The 21985-nt window shown below is 40.8% G+C and overlaps 1 protein-coding gene across 4 annotated transcripts in view; it reads left to right on the top strand.

The window, feature by feature from the left end:
* The window catches only part of DHRSX (dehydrogenase/reductase X-linked), a 170137-nt gene that overhangs the window by 106621 nt on the left and 41531 nt on the right, over positions 1–21985 (top strand). For all 4 annotated transcript variants that reach the window (XM_065074416.1, XM_065074419.1, XM_065074418.1 and 1 more), the window contains exons 4-5: positions 581–682; positions 16458–16665. In XM_065074416.1, the coding sequence (XP_064930488.1) occupies positions 581–682; positions 16458–16665 (310 nt within the window). The remainder of the gene's footprint in view (positions 1–580; positions 683–16457; positions 16666–21985) is intronic.

Below are 21985 nucleotides of genomic sequence, written 5' to 3' on the forward strand. Positions count from 1 at the left end.
GTCACTGTATAAGCATGCTGTTGCTCATCTTTCATACTGCCTTAATAAAGCTTTGCTTCGTAATGTGTTGTCAGACTCCATCACTGTTCACACCACTGACACTGAGCAGATAATCTGGAAAAAACATAGAGCGGTATATCTGGCATCAGAAACACAGCGAAATATTGTGGTACCCCATGTGACTTCTGTTCTCCCCATTTGATTTTTAGCTGCTGTGTCTTGATCATCTCAACTCTGAAGAGCTGTAGCCACTCTTCCTAAATGATAGCAGTAGAGAAAACATCAGGACTGGAACATATTTGCTGCATTTGATACCTTTTTTCACCTCCTGGCAGCAGCATTTCTCCTATTTGGTCTGTCAAAATTCAATAGTTTAAAAATAGAAAGGAAAGAAGGAAGGAGAAAGAAGGAACTTCTGAGACCAGTTTCACCCATAATTTTCAAAAGCCTGGTTTATTTTTAGAATCTTTACTTTCCTGGTGAAATTATCACAGGGGTTCTTGTAGATGTCTGTAAGTGTGTTTTTATATCATCGTAACTGATTTAGCTCTGTTTTTGTTCATCTCCTCTTCTTTTCCAGTGGAGTTTTTATACTGTGATTTGGCTTCCATGAAGTCTATACGGCAATTTGTGCAGCAGTTTAGAGCAAAGAATTGTCCACTTCATGTCCTGGTGAATAATGGTGAGTTCTGGTTTTTTCTTCACATATCTGCGGGGGAAGATGTGACAAATGGGGCTCTCATCTATCACTTCACATTTCAAATCAATTGTCTGAACCATACGGCAGGTTATGATATGGCTGCATTAACAGAGATGTTTTTCTAGCAGTTAAATTGCATTTTTTTGATAGATTGTCACCTGAGCAGACTGAAAGCTTTAGTGCCACCCCTGCTCGTGATGTTATTACAAGTCCTGTTCCTTTGCTGTTTTTTTTTTAACTCTTCAGCACTAAAAGTCATGCGGCTGCACAAGAACCTGAGCATCCCTAATTAAAAAAAAAAAAAAAAAAAAAAAGAGTGGAAGTTGTACTTTATGTTTGTAGGAAACCTGTCCTTTCACTTTTACTTGCTTTCTCTCTCCCTATATTTTCACTGTATGAACACCTGCATTTATTGTAGCTGCCTGGTGAGCTGAGTTCAGGGGTTAATCCATCTGAAGTATAATCTGGAAGCGACGTTGGAGCAGTCAGAGCCTTAGATCAAGGTGCTGCTGGAAAGCTGTTTGCAAAGCTGTGTCCTCAGTGGCCAGGGAACAAATTAAAAGGACAACATCTATCTTACATTCATACAATTATCAAGTGAATCTCATTGCTCTTAGGGATTTTAACTTTTTTTATTCACCTACTTGCCTTTTAATTATGTTTTACAGCTATAGTATTTTTGGAAACCAATACTTACAATATTTTTTTCTCCAAAAACTCTGCATAGTCTGCCTGGACTTTCCTAAAGGGGAATTTTCACAGCTGTTTAACTAGGGGAAAAACCCACCAGCGACAATTTAGGCTTGTTTTAGAAGTTTTCTGCTCTTCTGTGCTGCTGTTCTTGTTTTCCCAATTATTTGCATGTATTTTTGTTAAGGCATCCTGAAGTACATTTTCTGTTTTTCTGTGCACCCTTCAGTCCTATTGAAGGCAAATGTGCTGTAAATAAATGGATTTGTTACATTTGTTGATGCCTTAAAGAGTTCTCAGTAACAAAAGAAAATATTGCAATAAAAATTCAAGAGTATTTTATTTCTTGATTGATATGAAACATTAATGAAATCTTCAATTAAATGTTCATTTTTATTTGATTAGTCAAAAAAGCCTACCGTTATTATTTTAATTGTATGATAATTAAAGGTAGTGGATATTTAATCCTGGTTACCAAATCCTTCCAGTTTTACATGCCTGCTTCTGAAGATGCAGAGTACAAACTGTTACAGAGATGAGAACAACAACATTTGAAAAAACATCATTTTGTGGAAAAGATACTTTGGAGATCTATGCACCCATCAGGCATCCCCTGCCCTCCACCAGTTGTCTGCATGAGCAAAGCCAGGACTGCAGCAGGGGTTTGGGGGCAACTTGGGGAGAACTGATGGGTCTGAAGCAAGAGCACAGCTGGGAAACCCTCTTGAATAAAGGATTTTGTTCTGCCCTGGCTGCTGCTCAAGCAGGATGGATGAAAACTGCAGTTAAATATGTCATCTTAATCAAGAAACAAAGTTATATGTAAACAGATCTCCTAATGTGCCTAATATGATACAAGACCAAAGAGTGTATGCCCTAAGCTTCTTTGAAGAAAGATGCTTGAGACTAATATAATGTTTGCCTGAATCAGTGTATATTTTCATGACCTTAAAGAAGGGCATTTGATTTGACTTACGCTTGGTTACCAAAGACAGTTGGTGAAAGAAATCTGTCATTTGAGAAAATCCTGTTAGAAGCTACAATGAAGTCCAACTCTGCTTTTTGCTGAATCTTTAACAGAATCACTGAAGTGATCATATCTAAAGCTGCTTTAAAGCCTCCCCTATAATTAGGTTTGTCTCTACCACTACCTGGCAAGTCACCAGCCTCCACTTCTGAAAGCTTTTTCTTGCATTTTTTTTTTTAGAACTTTTTGTTTACTCTTGTAAGTAATCTGTAGCATTTAGTTTTGTTACTAGTTTCATAGTGAAAACCCGAGTGATTTCTTGGTACACATGAGGAAAATTAACCTACCCAGTGGAGAAGAAATGGCCTGATGCAAAAACCTTTGAACAGCTGCTCTTGGCTTTCTGGAGCACATCCAAGACAAATGCTGATGTTTGGTGTCACTGGTAGGCTTTTCCTTTTCCTTTTCCTTTTCCTTTTCCTTTTCCTTTTCCTTTTCCTTTTCCTTTTCCTTTTCCTTTTCCTTTTCCTTTTCCTTTTCCTTTTCCTTTTCCTTTTCCTTTTCCTTTTCCTTTTCCTTTCTTTTCCTTTTCCTTTTCCTTTTCCTTTTCCTTTTCCTTTTCCTTTTCCTTTTCCTTTTCCTTTTCCTTTTCCTTTTCCTTTTCCTTTTCCTCTCTCCTCTTTCCTTTTCCTCTCTCCTCTTTCCTTTTCCTCTCTCCTCTTTCCTTTTTTCATTTCTTCTCCCCCTTTTTTTTTTTTATTTTTTTTTTTTAATGAGGAAGATACAGTCCAGCATGGACTGCAGGGATGGAGGCATTACTGACTCAAAAGCTTCATCACAGTTGCCAGCTCCACTGCCTTTATTGCTTGATCCCATGGACACAAGCTTGTGTGCCTGGAAGAAGACAACGCTTGCAATATTTGAGTGTCTGGTGGGAATGAGCTGTTGGGCATATTGTCAGTGAGTGTGTTTGCTTCCTGTCAGAAGACTTGGTTGTCAACAGGAAGGCATTTTTCACGACCAATAGATGTCTTGCAGAACATCTCATAATGACGTGGTTGATTTTCTTATATCTCAGTGTATGCATCTAGAATAGTAGGTTTCTTGGTATCACCTAGTACTTTTTTATTTCTTACAGATATTGAAGCTCTAGAAGTCTTGATATGAAGAGGTATTTTTATTTTTTAGCATGTGAGGAAGAGCCTGTGGGTCAGGCATCTGCGTAGTTCATTTGTAGGCAGTCATATGCTTTTAAGAGTGTGACCCAAAGTCTGTTTGTGCTAATGGAAAGTCTCCATTAGGTTTTGAAAATCAGACTTCGTATGGGTCCCGTGACTTCTTATTCAGGCCATCAGCGACCTAATAAGAATTTTCCTCTCTATTTTCAGAGGACCAAGAATTTTATTATCAAGGACTGTACTCCTTTATTAAATTTAATGTAAAAATGCTAAGAACAACTACATTGCATTTTTTTTTCCATGATATACTAGTATTATTTAATTGCTTTAAATCAAAATCTTTTAAACTGATTGATATAATCATGTCTATATATTAGTGATCTTTCCACATCTTATCTCCATGAATATGTATTCTGTATGTATGCGAAGGTATATGGTATTTGTTGTGGGCTTGTGTGAACTTATCAAAAAGCTGAAGATTTCAAGATGAATTGAGGAGAGTTCTAACATTATACAGGAATGCAAACTATGAAATTGACATTTAAATATTATTACAGGCAGGTGATTTGGCATTAATTACTGTTGAGGTAAATAATTGATATTACATGTCTCACTTAAGGTCATTATGAAATTCAGCAGTTTTCCAGGTCACTGGTCATTTTTTAAAAAACGTATCTCCATCACTTACTCTCCATCACTTATCTAGCTCAAGGATTGAATTGGAAATTAAACTAATATTAAAATACTGAGTTTCAAAGTATTCTTCTAGAGCTAGACACCCAGGTCCCACAAAAATTTCTGTAAGGTTTAGGTATCCACCTAATTCAGGCACTTTAAGAAGCCTTACGTGAACATTTAGGGTGTTCAAAATGGAGATTAGTGTGCTAGCATCATCTTCTCTCTTTTTGTTATTGCTGATTTTAGCATATACATTTAACTTTCTAATTTCTAATGTAAAAGGAAAAAAATGGTTGAATGCACACATTATTTCAGCTGACAAATAAAGGCCTGTTTTTCCATTACTGTGCTTTCTGCATCAGTAATGTGCATGCTCAGCTCTTGTTTTTTTAAATAAACAAAACATATTAAAGATGCAAATAGACTATTACATAAACTTAAAAAAATTATTATGTGCCAGTGCTAAAAAGAGAAAAATGTTATGACACAGAAAACAAACTATTTTTCTTTGAAAAAAAAAGTAGCTAGAGAGTTGAACTATGAGCCACAGAAAGATGGATGCAGTAAAAGCAGTTTAGAAAACTTAATCTGACAGAAGGTCAGAAGAATATGCCTTCTAGTCTGCCAATTAGCAATTGGGTGCCAATTTTTTGGTGTTGTTTTTGAAAGTAACTGTGTCTTTGTACAGTTCAAAAACATTTAGCAAATTACAGCATGTACACTAGTGTAACTATTTAATGCATTCATTAAAATGGTATTGCTGTTAAGACACAATAGAGTCTGCTATCTTCCTGTGGTTGCAAAAGGGACAGTTAGTAAAACACTTCATTAAATTCCACGAGCAGTACTCACCGTTTCATGCCAGAGATTTTTTTTCTAGCTTGAAGTCAGTCATTTTCTCTGTGTGCTAGAAATGCTTCTCAGCACCTTCTAGTTAATGTTTTTACTTTTGTGTTGTTTACAGTACTTAGTGATATTTAAACCAAGAGAGCTAACACCAAAATCACAACATCTTCAGTGACAACAAATGCCTACAGATACTGAATTTGCATGGTCTAACTCATTAACAATTAAATACCAACTGCCTTCTCTGTTGCAGTTAATTGAATGGTTTGAGTTTGGCTACAGATTGGGAAAGAAGGGGGAGAAAATGATGAGGATATTTAATATATTCCTTGGCATGCACACAAACACAAATAAATAACTTAGAGATTTCAAGATGTTATTAACCTATAGGTAGACAGATTACAGTTAATATATTTCAAGTTGAAGCCTATCTAAGCCAATTTAAAATCAATATTTCTGAACTGCTGGCTAATTCAGAGGTTCGTAGTTTGTATTTCATGGATCATCTGAGAAATCTCAGTCTCTTGATGGAATGAATAAGTCTCTATAAGCTTCTCTCTTTAGATCCTAGGGCATAACGAAAGCTGTATCAGTAGGTAATTATGTGAAATGTATGTTTTTTTGTGTGTTACCTACACTCAGTTTAGCCATGTGCAGCCCCGTCATAATCCTTTGCAGGGAGCCATTTGTGTAGACCCATGAATGCTGTCACAGTGGATCAGGTATTAAATTATTCTTGTGTTTCCGTATTTGCAGGGTCAGATCTTCAGAAGAAGTGTGAGATTTGGGGACTGGGAACAAGTGGATATATCAAAACCATACAATTTTATAGCTATCTACCTCTTCATATCTGTTATTGATTAGTTAGGTTTTACAATAGTTACATCATCACAGTAGGATCTACAAAAAGATCCTGTCCCGCTGGATTAGGTAACAATGAGCTCCCCTCTCTGTAGGTTACACAGACTATAAGATGAGAAGGAGAGAAACCCCAGAGAAGTGGAAATTCACTGGAGAAGGCTCAAGGAAAAGTTAGCAAGGAAGGTTGCTCTTGTCTCCAGCAGAACTCAGATTTCATCAAAAATAATGCCCCTCCTCCAGCACACAGAAAGGCTCTGGTGAATTCACGATCTGATATCTCATGAATCTTGTTCCATTGTCTTGATTACAGCATCATGTTTCATCTTTGTCCTTCCTCAAAGACAAATCAGAGCAATACGTAAACAAAGCTGAGATGCAAAAGGTGTAGAGGGACAGGGAGAAAGAGAGAGGAGGACAAGTAGAAGGGCAGGTGCCCCTTTACCTGTATGTAATGGGTGATAGTTTCTAGACATCATGGGAGAACTGGGCCTCTGAGTGATGTCTAGAGCTGCAAAAGGAAATTTAATTTGTCCGTTGGCTTATAATGGATATTCCATGGATGATGGGTAAAACTAGAAGATTCATAAGGACACTAATATACAGCATTAATGTGTTCCAAAATAAGAATATACTCTCAGAGCCATGTTTTTTGAAGATGCTCAGTGCATGATAGATGCCATTTACTGAGCTTTTTCAGAGGAGGTGATCTTTATAAAAGAGATGACTGGGAAGTATGAGGAGGCTGACTGATCACACGCTGTTCTTTACAGGTATTAGGTGCCTTGGCTACTAGAAGTAACTTGTCTGGGCACGTGTCAGAGCTCCATGACACTGCTGGCAGTATCCAACCCAGCCTGTTCAGAGCAACCGAGGATTATGCAATGCCAACATTTACCCAGCGCCCAGATTTTTAGCGGCAGTCACCAACTAGAGTTTTTATTATACTTGAATAGCATTGTTGTCTGCCAGATTGATATGTATCCTATAAAAATATATCAGATTTCTTATAAAAGATTTGTTTTTATTAGAAGAACTAATAAGTTAGAAGAGTAACTTTAGGCTACTTCTGACTTTTAAACTATAAGGATTTCATTCATGAAAATCCTGACTTCTGTTTGATTCTATCTTTGTCTTTCTAATTATTTCCAAAGCTTTTTCTGTGTCTGTGATATAAGCACTTTGTGAAAAGGGAAATATCTCAGGCTCCATATGCTGCAGGTTCTTGACCCACTTGCTTTTATGTGCTGAATGCGAATGTTTTATCAGCGGAAGACAGATACAAAATTCAGCTATTGATGGATTAGGAAACCCAACTGGTTCTCCTTAAGTGTGTGGAACATTTGCCACTGGCTTTTCTGAGAGGCAAGAATGAGCCATGTTTTATTTTTACCTAATCCTTTCATAGCTTTTAGGTAAAACTATTTTTTATACAAATTGCAAAACAAGCTACTTTACTTCTAAGAGAATTTCTGATTGAATTAAAAGGGTGTGACTGACTTTCCTATTTTCTGATTGTGAGTGGGATAAGTCACCATTGTGCCAACCTTACAATTACTGAGGATGTTTTTTTTCCAGGCAGACCCAATTATGAATGCTCTGATTTATTTTAGTGTGAAAACAAAACCTCAGTTATAGATCATATTTTCTTTTTTTAACTGATGCGTTTTCCAGAGAACTAGCCTGTGCTACATAGCAGTGTGACATTGAATCAGAAAGTGAATCTGTTTTTAAGGAGCTGTTGCAGCCTGTTAAGTTTTGTGCTGAACCTACCAAGATTTGATTGTTGTTCTCATAGTCCTTAAATGTGAGTTGTCCACAATTCTTTTCTATTTTTTCTTTAACCTACTGATAAACTAAGAGTTTGTCTTCACTGCTTTGCTCTTTATCTTCTCCCTTGTGAGCATTATAGGTAGGTCTGAGAGGACTAGCAGTTGATATTACTCAATTTTCAGTTCTTTACTAGTTAGCCAAACTTTTAATATTTGGGCTAAGAGTTTTCATGCCAAGCATTTGCCTAAGGCTAATTTATTTTTTATTTAAAGATAAAAGAGTTCATCTGTTTCCAAGAATGGTAAGAAAAACATATTGGAGTGTGTTTGGGTTTGTTTGTTTGTTTGGTTGGTTTTTTTTGTTTTGTTTTGTTTTGTTTTTGTTGTTTTTTATTATTTATTTATCTTTTTAACGTCAAAAATTATGGCAAGTTTCTTTAGAAACGCTCTGGTGTTATCACAGTTTGGAATGTGGACTTGCATGCCAGCAAGATGCTGCCTTTGTGTCAGAGGCAGATGCACCTTTTGCCACCCATGGAATATTACAACACTGGGTTGAGTCAGAAGTTAAGCACTGCAGTCTGAAAATTAATCTTTTGTACTTTAATCACTGAATATTTTGCCCGTACCAAGCATGTCCTTAGTCAAGGCTAAGCAGGTCTTTCTGCTGGAATCACAACCCCGAGCCGTGGTGGAAAGTACTGTGTGCAGGAAAAGGTACTGGCAGCAAGGCTGGGCATCAGTGTCCCCTCTGCTCCCTGTGGCTATCTCTGAGCTGGGGTGGAGATGTGCACTGTGGCTCACTTCAGGCTCCTCCTGGTCTTTCCACTGTCCAAACTGGGGGCCTGGGTTCTCCGTGACTTCCGTGGTAATTTTCTGTCCCATGAAAAGCAGACTATGTGGTAGGGAGAGGTGGATGGGATGTGATGAGTGTCTGGGGTTTACCTTGATAAACAGTTGAAATGTGACTGTGGAGCTGGAACGTGATTTCAGCACTCTCAGGACCTAAACACCTCACCAGATGTGGGGGCTGAGGGGATGTATCTGGTGACCTCAATTGGCTAGTGACCTCATCTCTCTGGAAGAGCTGGCTCTTGCATTTTTAGGCATAATGACAAAAACCTGTGGCATGAAAAAGGAAGAAGCCTGGTTTGCATGGAGATGGGACAAGACTGTAATTTCCATATTGGGACCAGACTCTTTTCAGTGGTGCCCAATGATAGGATGAGGGGCAGCAGGCACAGACTGAAGCATAGAATGTTCCGTCTACACATGAGGAGAAACTTCTTTACTTTGAGGGTGACAGAGCATTGGAACAGGCTGCTCTTTCTCTGAAGACATTCAAAACCTGCCTGGACACACTCCTGTGTGATCTGCTCTGGGTGAACCTGCTTTATCAGGTGGGTTGGACTAGAGGTCCAACTCCAGAGGTCCCTTCTAACCCCAAATGTTCTGTGTGATTCTGTGTGATACCAAGAGATGTAGATGCAAGAAGCCTTGCTGTAGAGAACTGAAATAAAAGAGAGGTGTCTGAGGTTGGTGAGCCAGGGGTGAACCAGTAGAAGGTGGAATCGAAGAGCTGATGCAAGGAAACAGAACTGTCATATGCCAACCATCAGAATGTGGGAAATCTTTATAGCAATACATTTGAGTTTGCGGATTGAAAGAATTTTTAATATATGTAAACTATGAATGTAACATATATTATTGTTCAGTATCAGGAAATTCATAGGAGAGCAAAGATGGGGGGAGGGAGCTGGGGTGGATAATGATGATGAAGAGAGGCATTAGGCAGGTTTGAATGGTAAGGAGAGGTCTCAGTCAGAGTTTGCAAGTCCTTAGACACCACATAATTCATGAGGATTGAGTCCTTATCTTGAGGACTAGATCCTCTGTGGTGCACAAACTGATTGTACATTTTCTTGCAGTGTGGGACTACTTGACTGTTTTTTTTTTTTTTGGTGAGTTTACCGACATTTAACAGATATTAGAATTATATCCCCTGGTGGGGATGTGATTGAAACCTCTCTCTTCTGTCTGGCTACTGACTTTGCCATAACTTGTACAAATTAATTCTCATCTACTCCGGTGTCACATCTTCTTGTTACTGAAGAGGGAATAGGGAAGCTGGTGGGAGCCTCAGAGACATGGATCATGGCTCGGTATGGAAACCGGCCTCAGGAGCGAGGGAAGGGCGAGACAGGCATGACTGCAGGACACACAGTGAGATCTCGTGAGATTCAGACACAAAGGAGCTGGAGTGGCTGGGTAAGAAAATTAGGGAGAATGAATTTACTGTTTGCAGGGAAGCAGAGAGGCAGATTAAGCTGATATGCATGTCTGGGGCTGAGCCTCTCCCATCCTTCCTGCACAGATGCTGTTCCATGATAAGATCAGTATCGGGTCACGAAATTTTGGGGGTAACAGGGGGAGGGGACTGCAGCCCAGAGCTTTGGCTGGGAAGCAGCACACCATTCTTGTCTTCACCAGGGCTGTGCATTTTGGCTGGCACAGGGAGTTGGGGGAGTTGTTAGGAAGCCAGAATGCCAAAATGGCAACAGGTGGTTCAGAACCCCTTGCAAGGGAGCAGAAAACTGGAGCTAGAGGGAACTTGCTCAGTGCTGGAATAGAGGCCAAGGCAGACTCCTGTGAAGGGCCTTGTTCTGGGAAAAGGCAGGACAGACTGAACCTGCTGGAGATGGCTCTCCTCTGCATCTCAGGGATCAGTCCTGACACTGCCCTGTTCTTGGTAGCTGTTTATCAAACTGGTTTTCATGGTGACCAGTGCCTTCCAGGGAAGGTCCTTGTCCCACCACCAGTGCCAGACAGGCACATGTCCTTGTGTCTCCCTAAGGTGAGATACAAAAGGATCTAGAGTTCACACCACATTGATGTGGACTCTAGGTATCATTTAGGTGTCATCATTACACCATGGGATAAAATTCCTTGCTTTCCTTCCATTTCCTTCCGGTTTGCTTTGACAAACAGTGTGTACATATATCCAGAACTCCAGAAGGTAGGAAATACAGGACTCTGAACTACCTCCCCTAGACTGGGGAGATAGGAAATAGGACCACAGCATTGGAAAGCTGTACCAAGCTTAATCTGTATTTTTGTGTTTTTCTTCTTAACTGTTCAGATTTTTACCTTTTTCAGCTTTAATATACTGTTAATTTGTCTTCTGTGTGTGGTTCTGTCTGGACTCGTTAAGCTTTTCTAGGATACCAATAGGTGTGCAGCGTGCCAGCTCTGGCCTCTGGGTTACAGACCCAGCTTAGCAAGCAGAGTGTCACAGCACTGCTGCAAATTCACCTCTCTGCAGCCCATACGAGGCATACCTATAAAAAGCAGTTCTGTGAGTACAGCTGTGCCTCGGATAGGTGCTTCTGAAAGCAATTCTTCTAGTAAGGCATTGTACCTTCTCATTGCTCACTAACTAGGAGAGATCCACAGGACAGATATATTCTGGCATAGCATGGCCCAACTTAATGAGGTGGAACAGGCAATCTAGTTTCCATACCGAGCTATGATCCATGTCTCTGAGGCTCCCACCAGCTTCCCTATTCCCTCTTCAGCCCAGCCAGGAGATGCTGCTATAGGGTTATTGAGATGTTCACTCCATTATAGATGTCCCTATTCAGAAGGGGAGTGGGCTATACAGCTAGGCAGATTGGCCCATATATATTTTTGGTGTATGGGTGTGCAGAACTGAGTGGTTTTGACATTGCTAAGTGAAGTGGTTCACCTCATGAGGCTGCACTCATGGGATGGAAAATCATAGGTTCATTTTGGTTGGAAAAGACCCTCAAGATCATCAAGTCCAACTGTTAACCTGGCACTGTCACTAAACCATGTCCCTAAACACCACATCTACATGTTTTTTAAATACCTCCAGGGATAGTGACTCCACCACTTCCCTCGGCAGCCTGTTCCAATGCCTGATAACTCTTTCCATGCAGAATTTTTTCCTAATATCCAGTCTAAACCTCCTCTGGTGCAACTTGAGGCCAATTGCTCTCATCCTATCCCTTGCCACTTGGGAGAAGAGACCAACCCCCTCCATGCTACAACCTCCTTTCAGGTAGTTGCAGAGAGTGATGAGGTTTCCCCTCAGCCTCTTTTTCTTCAGGCTGAACAGCCCCAGTTCCCTCAGCTGCTCCTCATCAGACTTGTGCTCCAGGCCCCTCACCAGTTTTGTTGCCCTCTCTGAACTCTCTCCAGCACCTCAGTGTCTTTCTTATAGTGAGGAGAATGCTGCTGAATGTGTCAGCTACACGAGTACAAAACCTGTATGGAGAAAAGACATTGTGCTTTTACTTTGAGTTACTGTCTCTATTAAGTTTTCCCCTTGGGAACTTTTTTGGTACAGTACGTATCTCTTGTAGACAGCAAGAGTTGGGTGAATGTGATTATTTAGGTTCACCTCCTGCTGTGTAGCTGTTACATGTATGCGTATGCAGCTGATCTCTTGCACTGTCTGCCCAGCCTTTGGATTGCTGGGGATAAAAGGACTTGGCATGTGGTGGCACTGCCTCCAAACCCTCTTCCGTGAGCCTGGCTGGGAAGGAAGACATTTTGTTCTGCATGTGGAAAAAGATACTTTAAATCTTTCATTTGTAGTGAGTTTAAGAGAACTACCTTTGAAAACTTCCAAATAGCTCACTGTAAATAAATCTGGTTGAGTGAAATACTTGTATTTTTAGAGCTCTTAAAACATATTTTACAGTGGAGATGAAAGATGCGTTCACAGTGGGAGGTACAGGAATTACAGAAATGCTTACCTTCATCTGCAATACAGGCAGGCATGGTACAAATTCTCCTATATAATCCAATAAAAATATGGCACGCCTGGCTTGTAACATTTACAGCTGACAAACTTTTTGTTTATGCTGTGTGCACTATCAGATCCATTATGTTCTTAAAATCACATAAGACTAATTCATTTATGGATTCCAAACTAAGAGTTTCCTTAGAAACTTTTATAGAAAATCATGATAAATTACTTTTTACAGAGACAGTTCTCTTGAGTTGTATTCATTTTTTGAGAGAAAAATATGACTATTGTCTCATCATAAAATTAAAAAGAATACATTTTTATTCACTATAGCAAATTCAAGTGTGTATAATTTGACTATATTACCCAAAATGCATAACTGCAGCACATTGGAATATAAAATATACCTGTAAGAAGAATTAATTTTCAGCATAGTTATGCAGCAAAATATTTTCCTTATTCCCTTTTATTTCTAGTATTGCAAAATCACACATTGATGTGTCATTTAGGCAGTTTTCCACATGCATACTGTCAGTCTTTTGCCTAAATATTTCAATAACAGCTAATCAATCACAAAGTAAAAGCACATGTTCAGCTTACTTATTAATTCATCCTCTAATGACATGCTGATCTTGGTAACATTTTAAAAAATAAATCTTCTGGAAACAAACCAGCTAAATGAGAGAGAAAAAGATAGAAGTGCATTGTATCAGAACTGAGGTGTTTGACGTTAAAGGTCTGCATGCTGCCACTTCAAATTTCACACGCACTCCAAAAAACTGTGTAGACTGACTGTTGATAATTAAAATATTGACAATTAAAATCAGAAATATACCAGGTTGAGTGGATTCCATACCAGAAGAATAAGTGAAATCATTCTCAGTATACGATGAAGAGGTAAAAAACAAAGGGTTTTTTTTAATGTTTCAAACAGTATTGGTTTAATTGAAAGAATTAAAAATAGAAGCAGCTTTCATTCTTTGAGTTACCATTGGAGCTCTTGAGTAAAGCCAATGATGTTTCTGGACAAAAGAAAATCAATAGCATGCCACTTTTAGTATCTACTGAATGTTAGGTAGTTAATAATTTAGAAAAGAGAGTTTGCTGCTACACTTACAAGGTTTTCCCTTTTGTCAGAAAAGCAGCCAGGTTCAGTTGCCTGTTGGGTATTCCTTTGCATGCTCACTCTCAGTGAATTAAAATAGCTTCTCCTCAAATAAGAGAAACTGGCCTCAAATTGCAGGGCAAGGTTTTTTAATAGCCTCAATAGAAACCACCTCAAAGATGAGTGCCATCAAAATCAAACATAAAAAATCTTTCAAAGGTGGTTTGGATTAATATTATTTGACCAGCTCTTGAAGATAAAAGGGGAATCATATTAGAAACAAATGCAGGCAGAGGTGATTGTGCCTGCTCAAGGACTTGACCAGGATTTATTCTCAGAGGAAGCTCCTGAAGAACGAGCAAAATAATTTTCAGGAATATGTATCATAGCAATTGTGCATTGCACAAGTGTAAATTTTTTTCCATCTCCTGACCTGAGCTCAGGTCTGTTTTCTGCTTCCAGGACATGCGGCACAGATGGTGGAGACTAATTGGGGTGGAGGGCAGAGCCTCTCTGTGCTCTCAAAATCCCATGCCTCTCTGGAGGTGGAGGGGGCTAGTTGCTGTAGCACAGGCATCCTCGGGGCTGATGTGAGCAGTGACAGCCTCCCCGGGATTGCCTGCTGGTTGTGAGGTGAAGCTGAATGGCTGTAGTAGTCATCTGCTGCACTTCTCTCCAGCCAGACTCCTCCATCCCCAAGTCTGACTAAGCTGGCAGAAATGTGTGTGTGCATGGAGGTGCCCATAGCGAGTCCTGCAGCAGCCCTGGCAGATGCAGAAGCACAGTTGGGGGTCACATCAGCTCTGCTGTGCCAGGGTTGTTTTATGTTGGCTGTCTTTTCTTGGGCTTGCATTTTACCAGTGTGACTGCAAATAGACCTCTAGCAAACTGCTTCCTCCTGCATTTTCTGAGTGTCAGAGCTTTGGAGGGCAGGGTGGGCTTCAGAGAGATGCAAATAATTTCCTTGTACCAGCCCCGGTGCTCAGAGATGTGTTGCTGTTCTCATCCACCTTCCAGCAGCTCACGCTGAGCCCAGTCTCTGCTAAAACTCGCACTGGAGCAGGCTGAGGTTTGGTCTGGGAGTCTGGGGATTGTTGCCCTTCCCACCCTTTCTTTCTTCCCAGAAAACAAGAAGTCACATCAGGACTTGTTTCACATTTCTGTGTGTCTGTAACCTTTATGCCAGTGTTCAGTCCTGGCCACTGTTCTGGATGTCATTATATGCTGCATATGCAGGTTATGGAGGAAAGGGAAATCTGTTTCTAACTTTATGAGCAGTTGCACTGTGCATTTCAGCAGGTGTTGCTGAGGAAAGAGAATACAATGGGATACCCAAACAGAGTTGAGATTTCACATGCAGAGAAACCACACCAGGCAGCTGGGTTTTCCCATTGTTCTGAGGGATCTAGGAGAGTGGCTGTAATGACAGACAGATGCCAATCAGAGCTTTTGTAGAGCCCAATCATGTAACTTGTGTTGTGTTTCTTTCATCATACCTTCGGCCAGCTTCGCTCATGTTCAGTCGTAAGGTCTCCCTATGCAGGTACGCTGTTACACCTTAACCTTTGTTTGCTCTGTCATCTTCTCTCATTTCTTCCCCTCATGCTGCTTCTCCAGTTTCTCCATTAAGCAATAGGCAGCCATTGGTGAATCACTATGGGTGTTGGCCATGCTAAAAAGATCCTGAAAAAGTCTCCTCCTCAGCCCGAGCAGCAGTAATGAAGCAGGACTGTCAATTGCACCCCCTACCACCCCAACCAAAGAAGGAATGGTGCAGATGCACAGCATGTGCAGTTTAAAATGGTAATTTAATATGCCGTCATTGGGCTGATGTTGAGAAATGGGATGTTAAAGGCTTTTTAATAGACACATGAAGTAGCACAAGGATGAAGCTGACACGTCTGTGATCGGATCCTGCTATATCGCATCTATGTGTTTTCAAGAGAAGACAGCCTGTAACATTATTCTGCATGAACCATGTCCATCTACATTTAAATTACAGAGTTCAGGTCTACTTATATGCCAATTAAATTTTAAGAAAATAAGAAAAAAATATGACATTCAAGTCCACCTTATAAAATTGAGCGGGATAGCCATCTCCCACACAGCGTGAGTACCCAATGTAATTTATGCATGAGCTCACGATACTCTGCAGGATGCTGAAATCAACATTGTGTGTTAGGGATGTGGATACTTATTTTAGGCACTGTGTTTGAAAATTGTGGTTTTCAGAAATATATGCAAAAATATTGCCAAAATAAGCATTCAAAACTTCATTTCAATATGCAGCTGCTTCTAAGCACAGTAATTAAGATATATTGGGTAAATTTACTACATCTTTTCTCACACACAACAGTGAGACAGAAGTTGCAGATTTTAGATGAAGACTCAACAGATGTTTAAACTCCAGCCAGGACTCAGCAGAAAGCTGTCTGGGAGAGCAGGTGTGCTCTTGTCTCCACTGCTCTGAGATCTTTGATGGAGGGAATGTTGTTGGGATCATCCAGCTCCCACCTGTTGTAGGTGAATTAATTATTATTGTGGATTTGCAGCATTGAGTTCTGGAAGGAAAGCAATGGGTTAACTCAACTTCTAATGTGTTAAAAACACTTTTCAGAAATTAACTCATCCTCACAATTCTGCAGTGAGGGAGGGAGAGAGGGACAGAGTCAGTCTACCTGTTTTCTGGATAAAGGAACTGAAGTGGAGGTTTTGACATTTTTCTCAGCGAAAGTCAATCAGTATTGGCGTTACACTTTACACTTCACATGCCACCACTCATTTATCTAAATGCACTGTTTACACTCTGCAGCAGGAGATCTGTACTTCCTATAGCTTGCTCCTTCTCTGAAATAAATCAACAGGTTTTACATCTACTTTCTTCTCCAGCTGGGGTGATGATGGTCCCTGAAAGGAAGACAGAAGATGGGTTTGAGGAGCACTTTGGCTTGAACTACTTGGGACACTTCCTGCTGACTAACCTCCTCTTGGATACGCTGAAGCAATCAGGAACGCACAGTCACAACGCTAGGATCATCACTGTCTCATCAGCCACGCATTATGTAGGCAAATTGCACCTGAATGACTTACAAAGCAGGTACTGACCCATTTTTGCTATTCACTGATCTGCAGTAAGGGTGTGCAGTTAGAACTCCAAAATAATTGTTACTGAATACTGAATGTACGGGGGTTTGTTGACTTTGTTATTAATATTTATTTATATATTTATTAATGAACCGTGATTCTCAAACAGTTGCTAAATTTCCTTCAGACTTGAGCAAAGCTTGCAGCCTTCATTCAAAGATACAAATAATTTATAACCTTGTAAATGGAGCCTTTTATTCTTAACCTTGAAAGCCTTGCTGCCTTCCTGATGCTTCCACTGTGGTGGCGGTTGTGGTGCAGAGCCTGGACTCCTCACTGCCTCATCAGGGAGACTGGAATATTTCAAAATGGTTTGGGTGAATAATAATAGAATTTGTCCTCAAGTGAACCACAGAATCATAGAATGCCCTGAGTTGGAAGGGACCCACAAGGATCATCTAGTCCAACTCCTGTCCCTGCATATGACAACCCCACAGTTCACACCATGTGTCTGAGGGTGTTGTCCAGTCTCTTCTTGAACACTGTCAGGCTTGGGGCCGTCGCTGACTCTCTGGGGAGCCTGTTCCAGTGCTCCACCACCATCTGGGTGAAGAACCTTTTTCTAATGTCCAACAGATGGGTGCAGACAGATGCCAAGGGCTGCCAGCTCCCTTCCTGCTTAGTGCAGGGCTGCTGACTTGGCTCTGGGGGGGCAGCCAGCTCCACCTGCCCAGCTGCCTCGCAGCTTCACTTGCCCCAAACACTGCCTGCTGCCTCTTCCCTGGCAGCTCTGCCAACTGGCCTGCAGCTCATGGCATGCCATTTTCCCTTCCCTTCCCTTCCCTTCCCTTCCCTTCCCTTCCCTTCCCTTCCCTTCCCTTCCCTTCCCTTCCCTTCCCTTCCCTTCCCTTCCCTTCCCTTCCCTTCCCTTCCCTTCCCTTCCCTTCCCTTCCCTTCCCTTCCCTTCCCTTCCCTTCCGAGATCCAAGTGCGTGGCCATCTTGGGTTTTTAACCCAGTAAGATGAGTTAAAATGCATGGCTATATTCTGTCCAACTACTTTCCTTCAGGAAAACCGCAGGTGAATGTCTCTGGGATATTTCTAACACTAAGAAGACATTAAATGATCCAGCAAATGTCTGGTGTCACACAGGAACCATGTAGAGTTGTTTAGTTAATTGAGGACTGGGCAGGACAACCGAGAAGCATTTTGCTATTTCCCCATGCAGTTATATATAGTAATTACTTGCTTATTAACAGGTAAAACAGAGCCTGACTTCTGATGGGCTCCAGAGCGTTTCTGCCTTCACAGAGCCAGTGCGAGTTTTGCATCATTTCCATGGAGAAATTCTGTCTCCGTCCTTTGACAGGGACTTCAGCACGTGTACACAGGCACTTGGCCCCAGGTTTCATTTTGGAACAAAGGCTGAAATTAGGGAGCTGGGCTGTCTCCACTGCAGACATTTTACATATGAATGCTGCATTAAGCATGTCAAACTTTCTGTTTGACTTTTGATTACATACTATGGCATCAGTTTTATTACAAGCACATTGTTTAAGCTCTGCAGGGTAGTTGCAGTTTAATCTCTTGCTTGTAAAGCAACCACAGGAAATTACCCTTACTCTTCACTTGATGTATGTATTTATTGTTTCTGATGGGCATGTGCTGAATGGCACCACACAAGGGGACCAAGGGGACTGTAATTAGTATTTCCTTGGGCTAAAGTACAGAATGCAAAATTAAATGTGGCTGTTCTGTGTCTCTAGATAACAATAGTTTCCTTGATTATAGCAAAGTCTTGTACTGTGAATCTTTAATTTAGGATCATCCTTACTTGTGATTCATCGTTATTAACTCATATTTTAAAGGAACCAGGCATGTTTCAGTTAGGAAAGTTATGTCTGAAGATGAACAGTACCAATGTGATGTAAAAAATAATAATATACCAGGGAGATTTACCTCCAGCTATTGCACCAAACCTTGCCCTTTACATTTCAGCATTACTGGCATAAGAAGAGCCATAAAGGATGACAGGCTCTGGCTGATTTTGCCTGAGGGGTGGCAGCGGTGCCTGCGTTCTGCGCACACAGGCACACTGGTGGGACCCAGAAGGGCTGTGGATTCAGCCCCAAACCTTTTATTGATTCGGGGGGGACAAGAAGACACTCCCGTTGTTTGGCTTTGGTTTTGTTTACGTGTTTGTTTGGTTTGTTGTTGTTGTTACTGTTTTAGCTTAACTGCCAATAAGCCCCCACTTGGTTAAATAGTTATCACATAAAAGGTGCTGCTAAAAACAGTGAGATCACTTGTGTGTTGGAGTGTGTGCGCACAGCATGAGCGGGTGGTTTAGCAGCCCTGGAGGACGGTTGCTGGTTACCATACACAGGCATTGCCCACACCACAGGGCCTTGGAGACGCCTTATGATTCAGAGCAGTGTTTAAGAGCTTAAATGGATGTGATAAAGACACCCTTGGTAAGCGCTGTGGTGCGATAGCCTTCCACTAATTGCCACAGTTTCCCGGTGATGCCATCCCTCATTTTTTCTGCTTGTGTGAATGGGAAATCTTTCTAAAAACTTTATACTGACTTTTTACTTATTCTGACTTGCACTAGTTAGCTGTAATTCATTTCATGACTTGGGTGTATGTTCCCAGATTGGCAGGTAGTCCCACCCTCACAGGAAGGCAGCAAAACAGTTTGGAGTCATTTATTCATGGTGGAGAAAGGGGGCTGTACTCTGGAAAAATTACTAGTGGCGACAGACTGAATTGTTTACCATGCTCTTGTCCCATTATTCTTAGACTTTGGTTGGGCTAGTATCCAAACTGGAGGTGAGTGATGGTTGTGGAGATGGGATCCATCCATCAAACATGGCAGAGAAGGAAAGGCAGAAGACTGTCTTGATGTAAAGGAGACAATAAACCAAGATTCAGTTCTCTACCATAAATTTCTCTATAGGATCATTCTCCCACTTGGGAGACTCTGGGTTGTCAGTCACGGTTGTGACCATCACTCCTCATTGCTTGTAATTGCTGCTCAGAGTTCTGGTCTGAAGCCAGATGTGATCCATATCACAGTGACCATGGGGCAAGAGCATAACAAATAATTGTTAGAAGGTCTGTCCCATGAACAGATGCAGCTTGTGTTACTGTCTTCCACGTTTCCATGTTTGTTTTCTGCCATTTTACCAATCTGATTTACCCCATGCTTGTCTTTTCAGTTCCTTTTATTGTGGGAGGGTTAATTTGTTTTTTTCTTGATTTTCTTTGTGTGTTAAATGATTTTTCTACCTTTGCCATCTCTCTCTTCATGACTGCCTGCTTGATTTCTATGGTCATAGTTTCATCTTCACCTGTGTCTTTGAGCTTTCTTGTCTCCATTGTTTTTTCCATCCCTAACTCATCCTTTTTTTCTTTCTCTGATTTTTTGGGTCCTATTTCTGCTAACCAGTTAATTTCCTGCTCTCCATTTGTCTTATCTTCTCCCCCTAGTCCCACTCCTATTTCTCCCCTACAAATGTCATTTCTCCCCCATTCCTGCCCATCCCCTTCCCACACACACCAGTAAAAGAGGCACAGCATGGGTACATCAAGGCAGGACAGAGCTTGTTCCAAACTGGCAGGGCATAGCTTGTTTCATGTGTGTTATTGAAAATGCAAACACACAAGAGCAATGACTGTTCTCCCAGTTCTTTTGCTGAAGGATATATGAAGAACATCAAACACCTTTGTGGTCTTTTAGATCCAGACCATTTTCAACGGCAATCACATGAGTCGACAAGGGGATCCCTAAGGCAAATCATTCTCCTTCATCCCTGCTTCGAATATGAGTGTTTTCAAGGAGGTGAAAGTTTAACAGAAACGCTATCTGCAAGTGTTTCAACAGTGGTGATGGTGCTAGAATCTGCACTCTAACAGCATAGCTGGGGGTGTCCTTTCTTCCTCTTTTGCCTGCCTTAAAGTATTTCTGAAATGAGAGAAGAAAAAAATATGGTCACAAGAGAATATGGCTGTCTGTTTTTAGCAAAAGCTTGGAGAACATTGTGCCATCCCATCGGGTTGTGAGGCTTCAACAGTTCACTGAAATTCATGGTACTCTTACAAGGCTGGGATGGAGGCCACTCCTTCAAGTACTCTACCTACGAAAATAAGAAGAAATTTTAGCAAATAAAGAAAAATATACCTTATTCCCTTTCCCAGACTGTAGGTTACACCTGAACATGTTCCCTTTCCCAGGGGTTAGCATCTTTGTGCGTTCTGTCTAGCTCTTCCTCCATTACTAACTACTCCTTTCATCATCCTCTCTTTTTGCATGCCAAATGGGCCCTGTAATGCTGTGAATCACAGGTCTGTGAACTCCCCAGCCACAGTAACACGGCTCCTTTTCTGGTTCATGTCTCCTCTGTATTCAGGAATAGTCAGTCACGCATTTTCTGCTCTCCTTCCTCTACTTTTCAACTGCAGGAGTGAGTGTTTTCTGTAACTCTCCAAGCTGGTACAGTCCCCAGATAACATTTTTTTTCCCATAGCTGTAGTGCATGAATCATGTCAGAGACAATAGAGATTGAATGAAAGGAATTGCAAAAATCCCTGCTGCCACAAGTGAATCCTGGCTGGTGTAAAATAGGGTAAACAGCTCTGTCCAGGATATGGGAGGATGCTGGGGAGACAAGGCTGCTCCAGTTATCTCTGTTAGCCAGTTCATCAGGGCTGTAACAGGAAGTGTCACATACTGATGGAAAAATCTGTGTACAAAGTCCCTGGAGACCTCCAGTTCTTGGATGGGTGTTGTTCTTTACTTCTTGCATGTGTGTGATATTTCTCGGTAAATTAAGTTGTATTAAATTCAGGCAAAAGGTCGAGGATTTTGTCCTGTCAGCATTGCTGAGATTTTGAAAATCATGCACATGTTGAGCAATGAAAAGTAAAAATGTCAAATTCCTTTTGGAAATTATTAGTCAATTGTTCAGACCAAACCCATTGATTTCAGTAATTTCAGAATGTCTTATTTGCAATTTATTTGTAATTAACATTATGAATACATTGTCATTCATATTTTGAAGTATAATGTTGATCAAACTGAAACTCCAAACCTTTAATTTCTAGGTTATGCTGTTGGAGTACGTTATCTCCATCAGTTTTAAATAACTTTTTTTTTTTTTTAATGGCTTGATGAGTCAAGATATTTTTCAATGAAAAGCTTTTTTTTTAAAAAAAAAAAAAATAAAAAATTCCCCATTGGTTCTTTCGGTGCCTTTTCATGACTGAGCTGTCACTTGTAGTTTTTTAATTCTCTCTGACTGGGAGAACTTATGGATTGTACAAGATTTCCAA

The sequence above is a fragment of the Columba livia genome, chromosome 1, assembly GCF_036013475.1.
Source record: "Columba livia isolate bColLiv1 breed racing homer chromosome 1, bColLiv1.pat.W.v2, whole genome shotgun sequence".
NCBI classification, from domain to species: Eukaryota; Metazoa; Chordata; class Aves; order Columbiformes; family Columbidae; genus Columba; species Columba livia.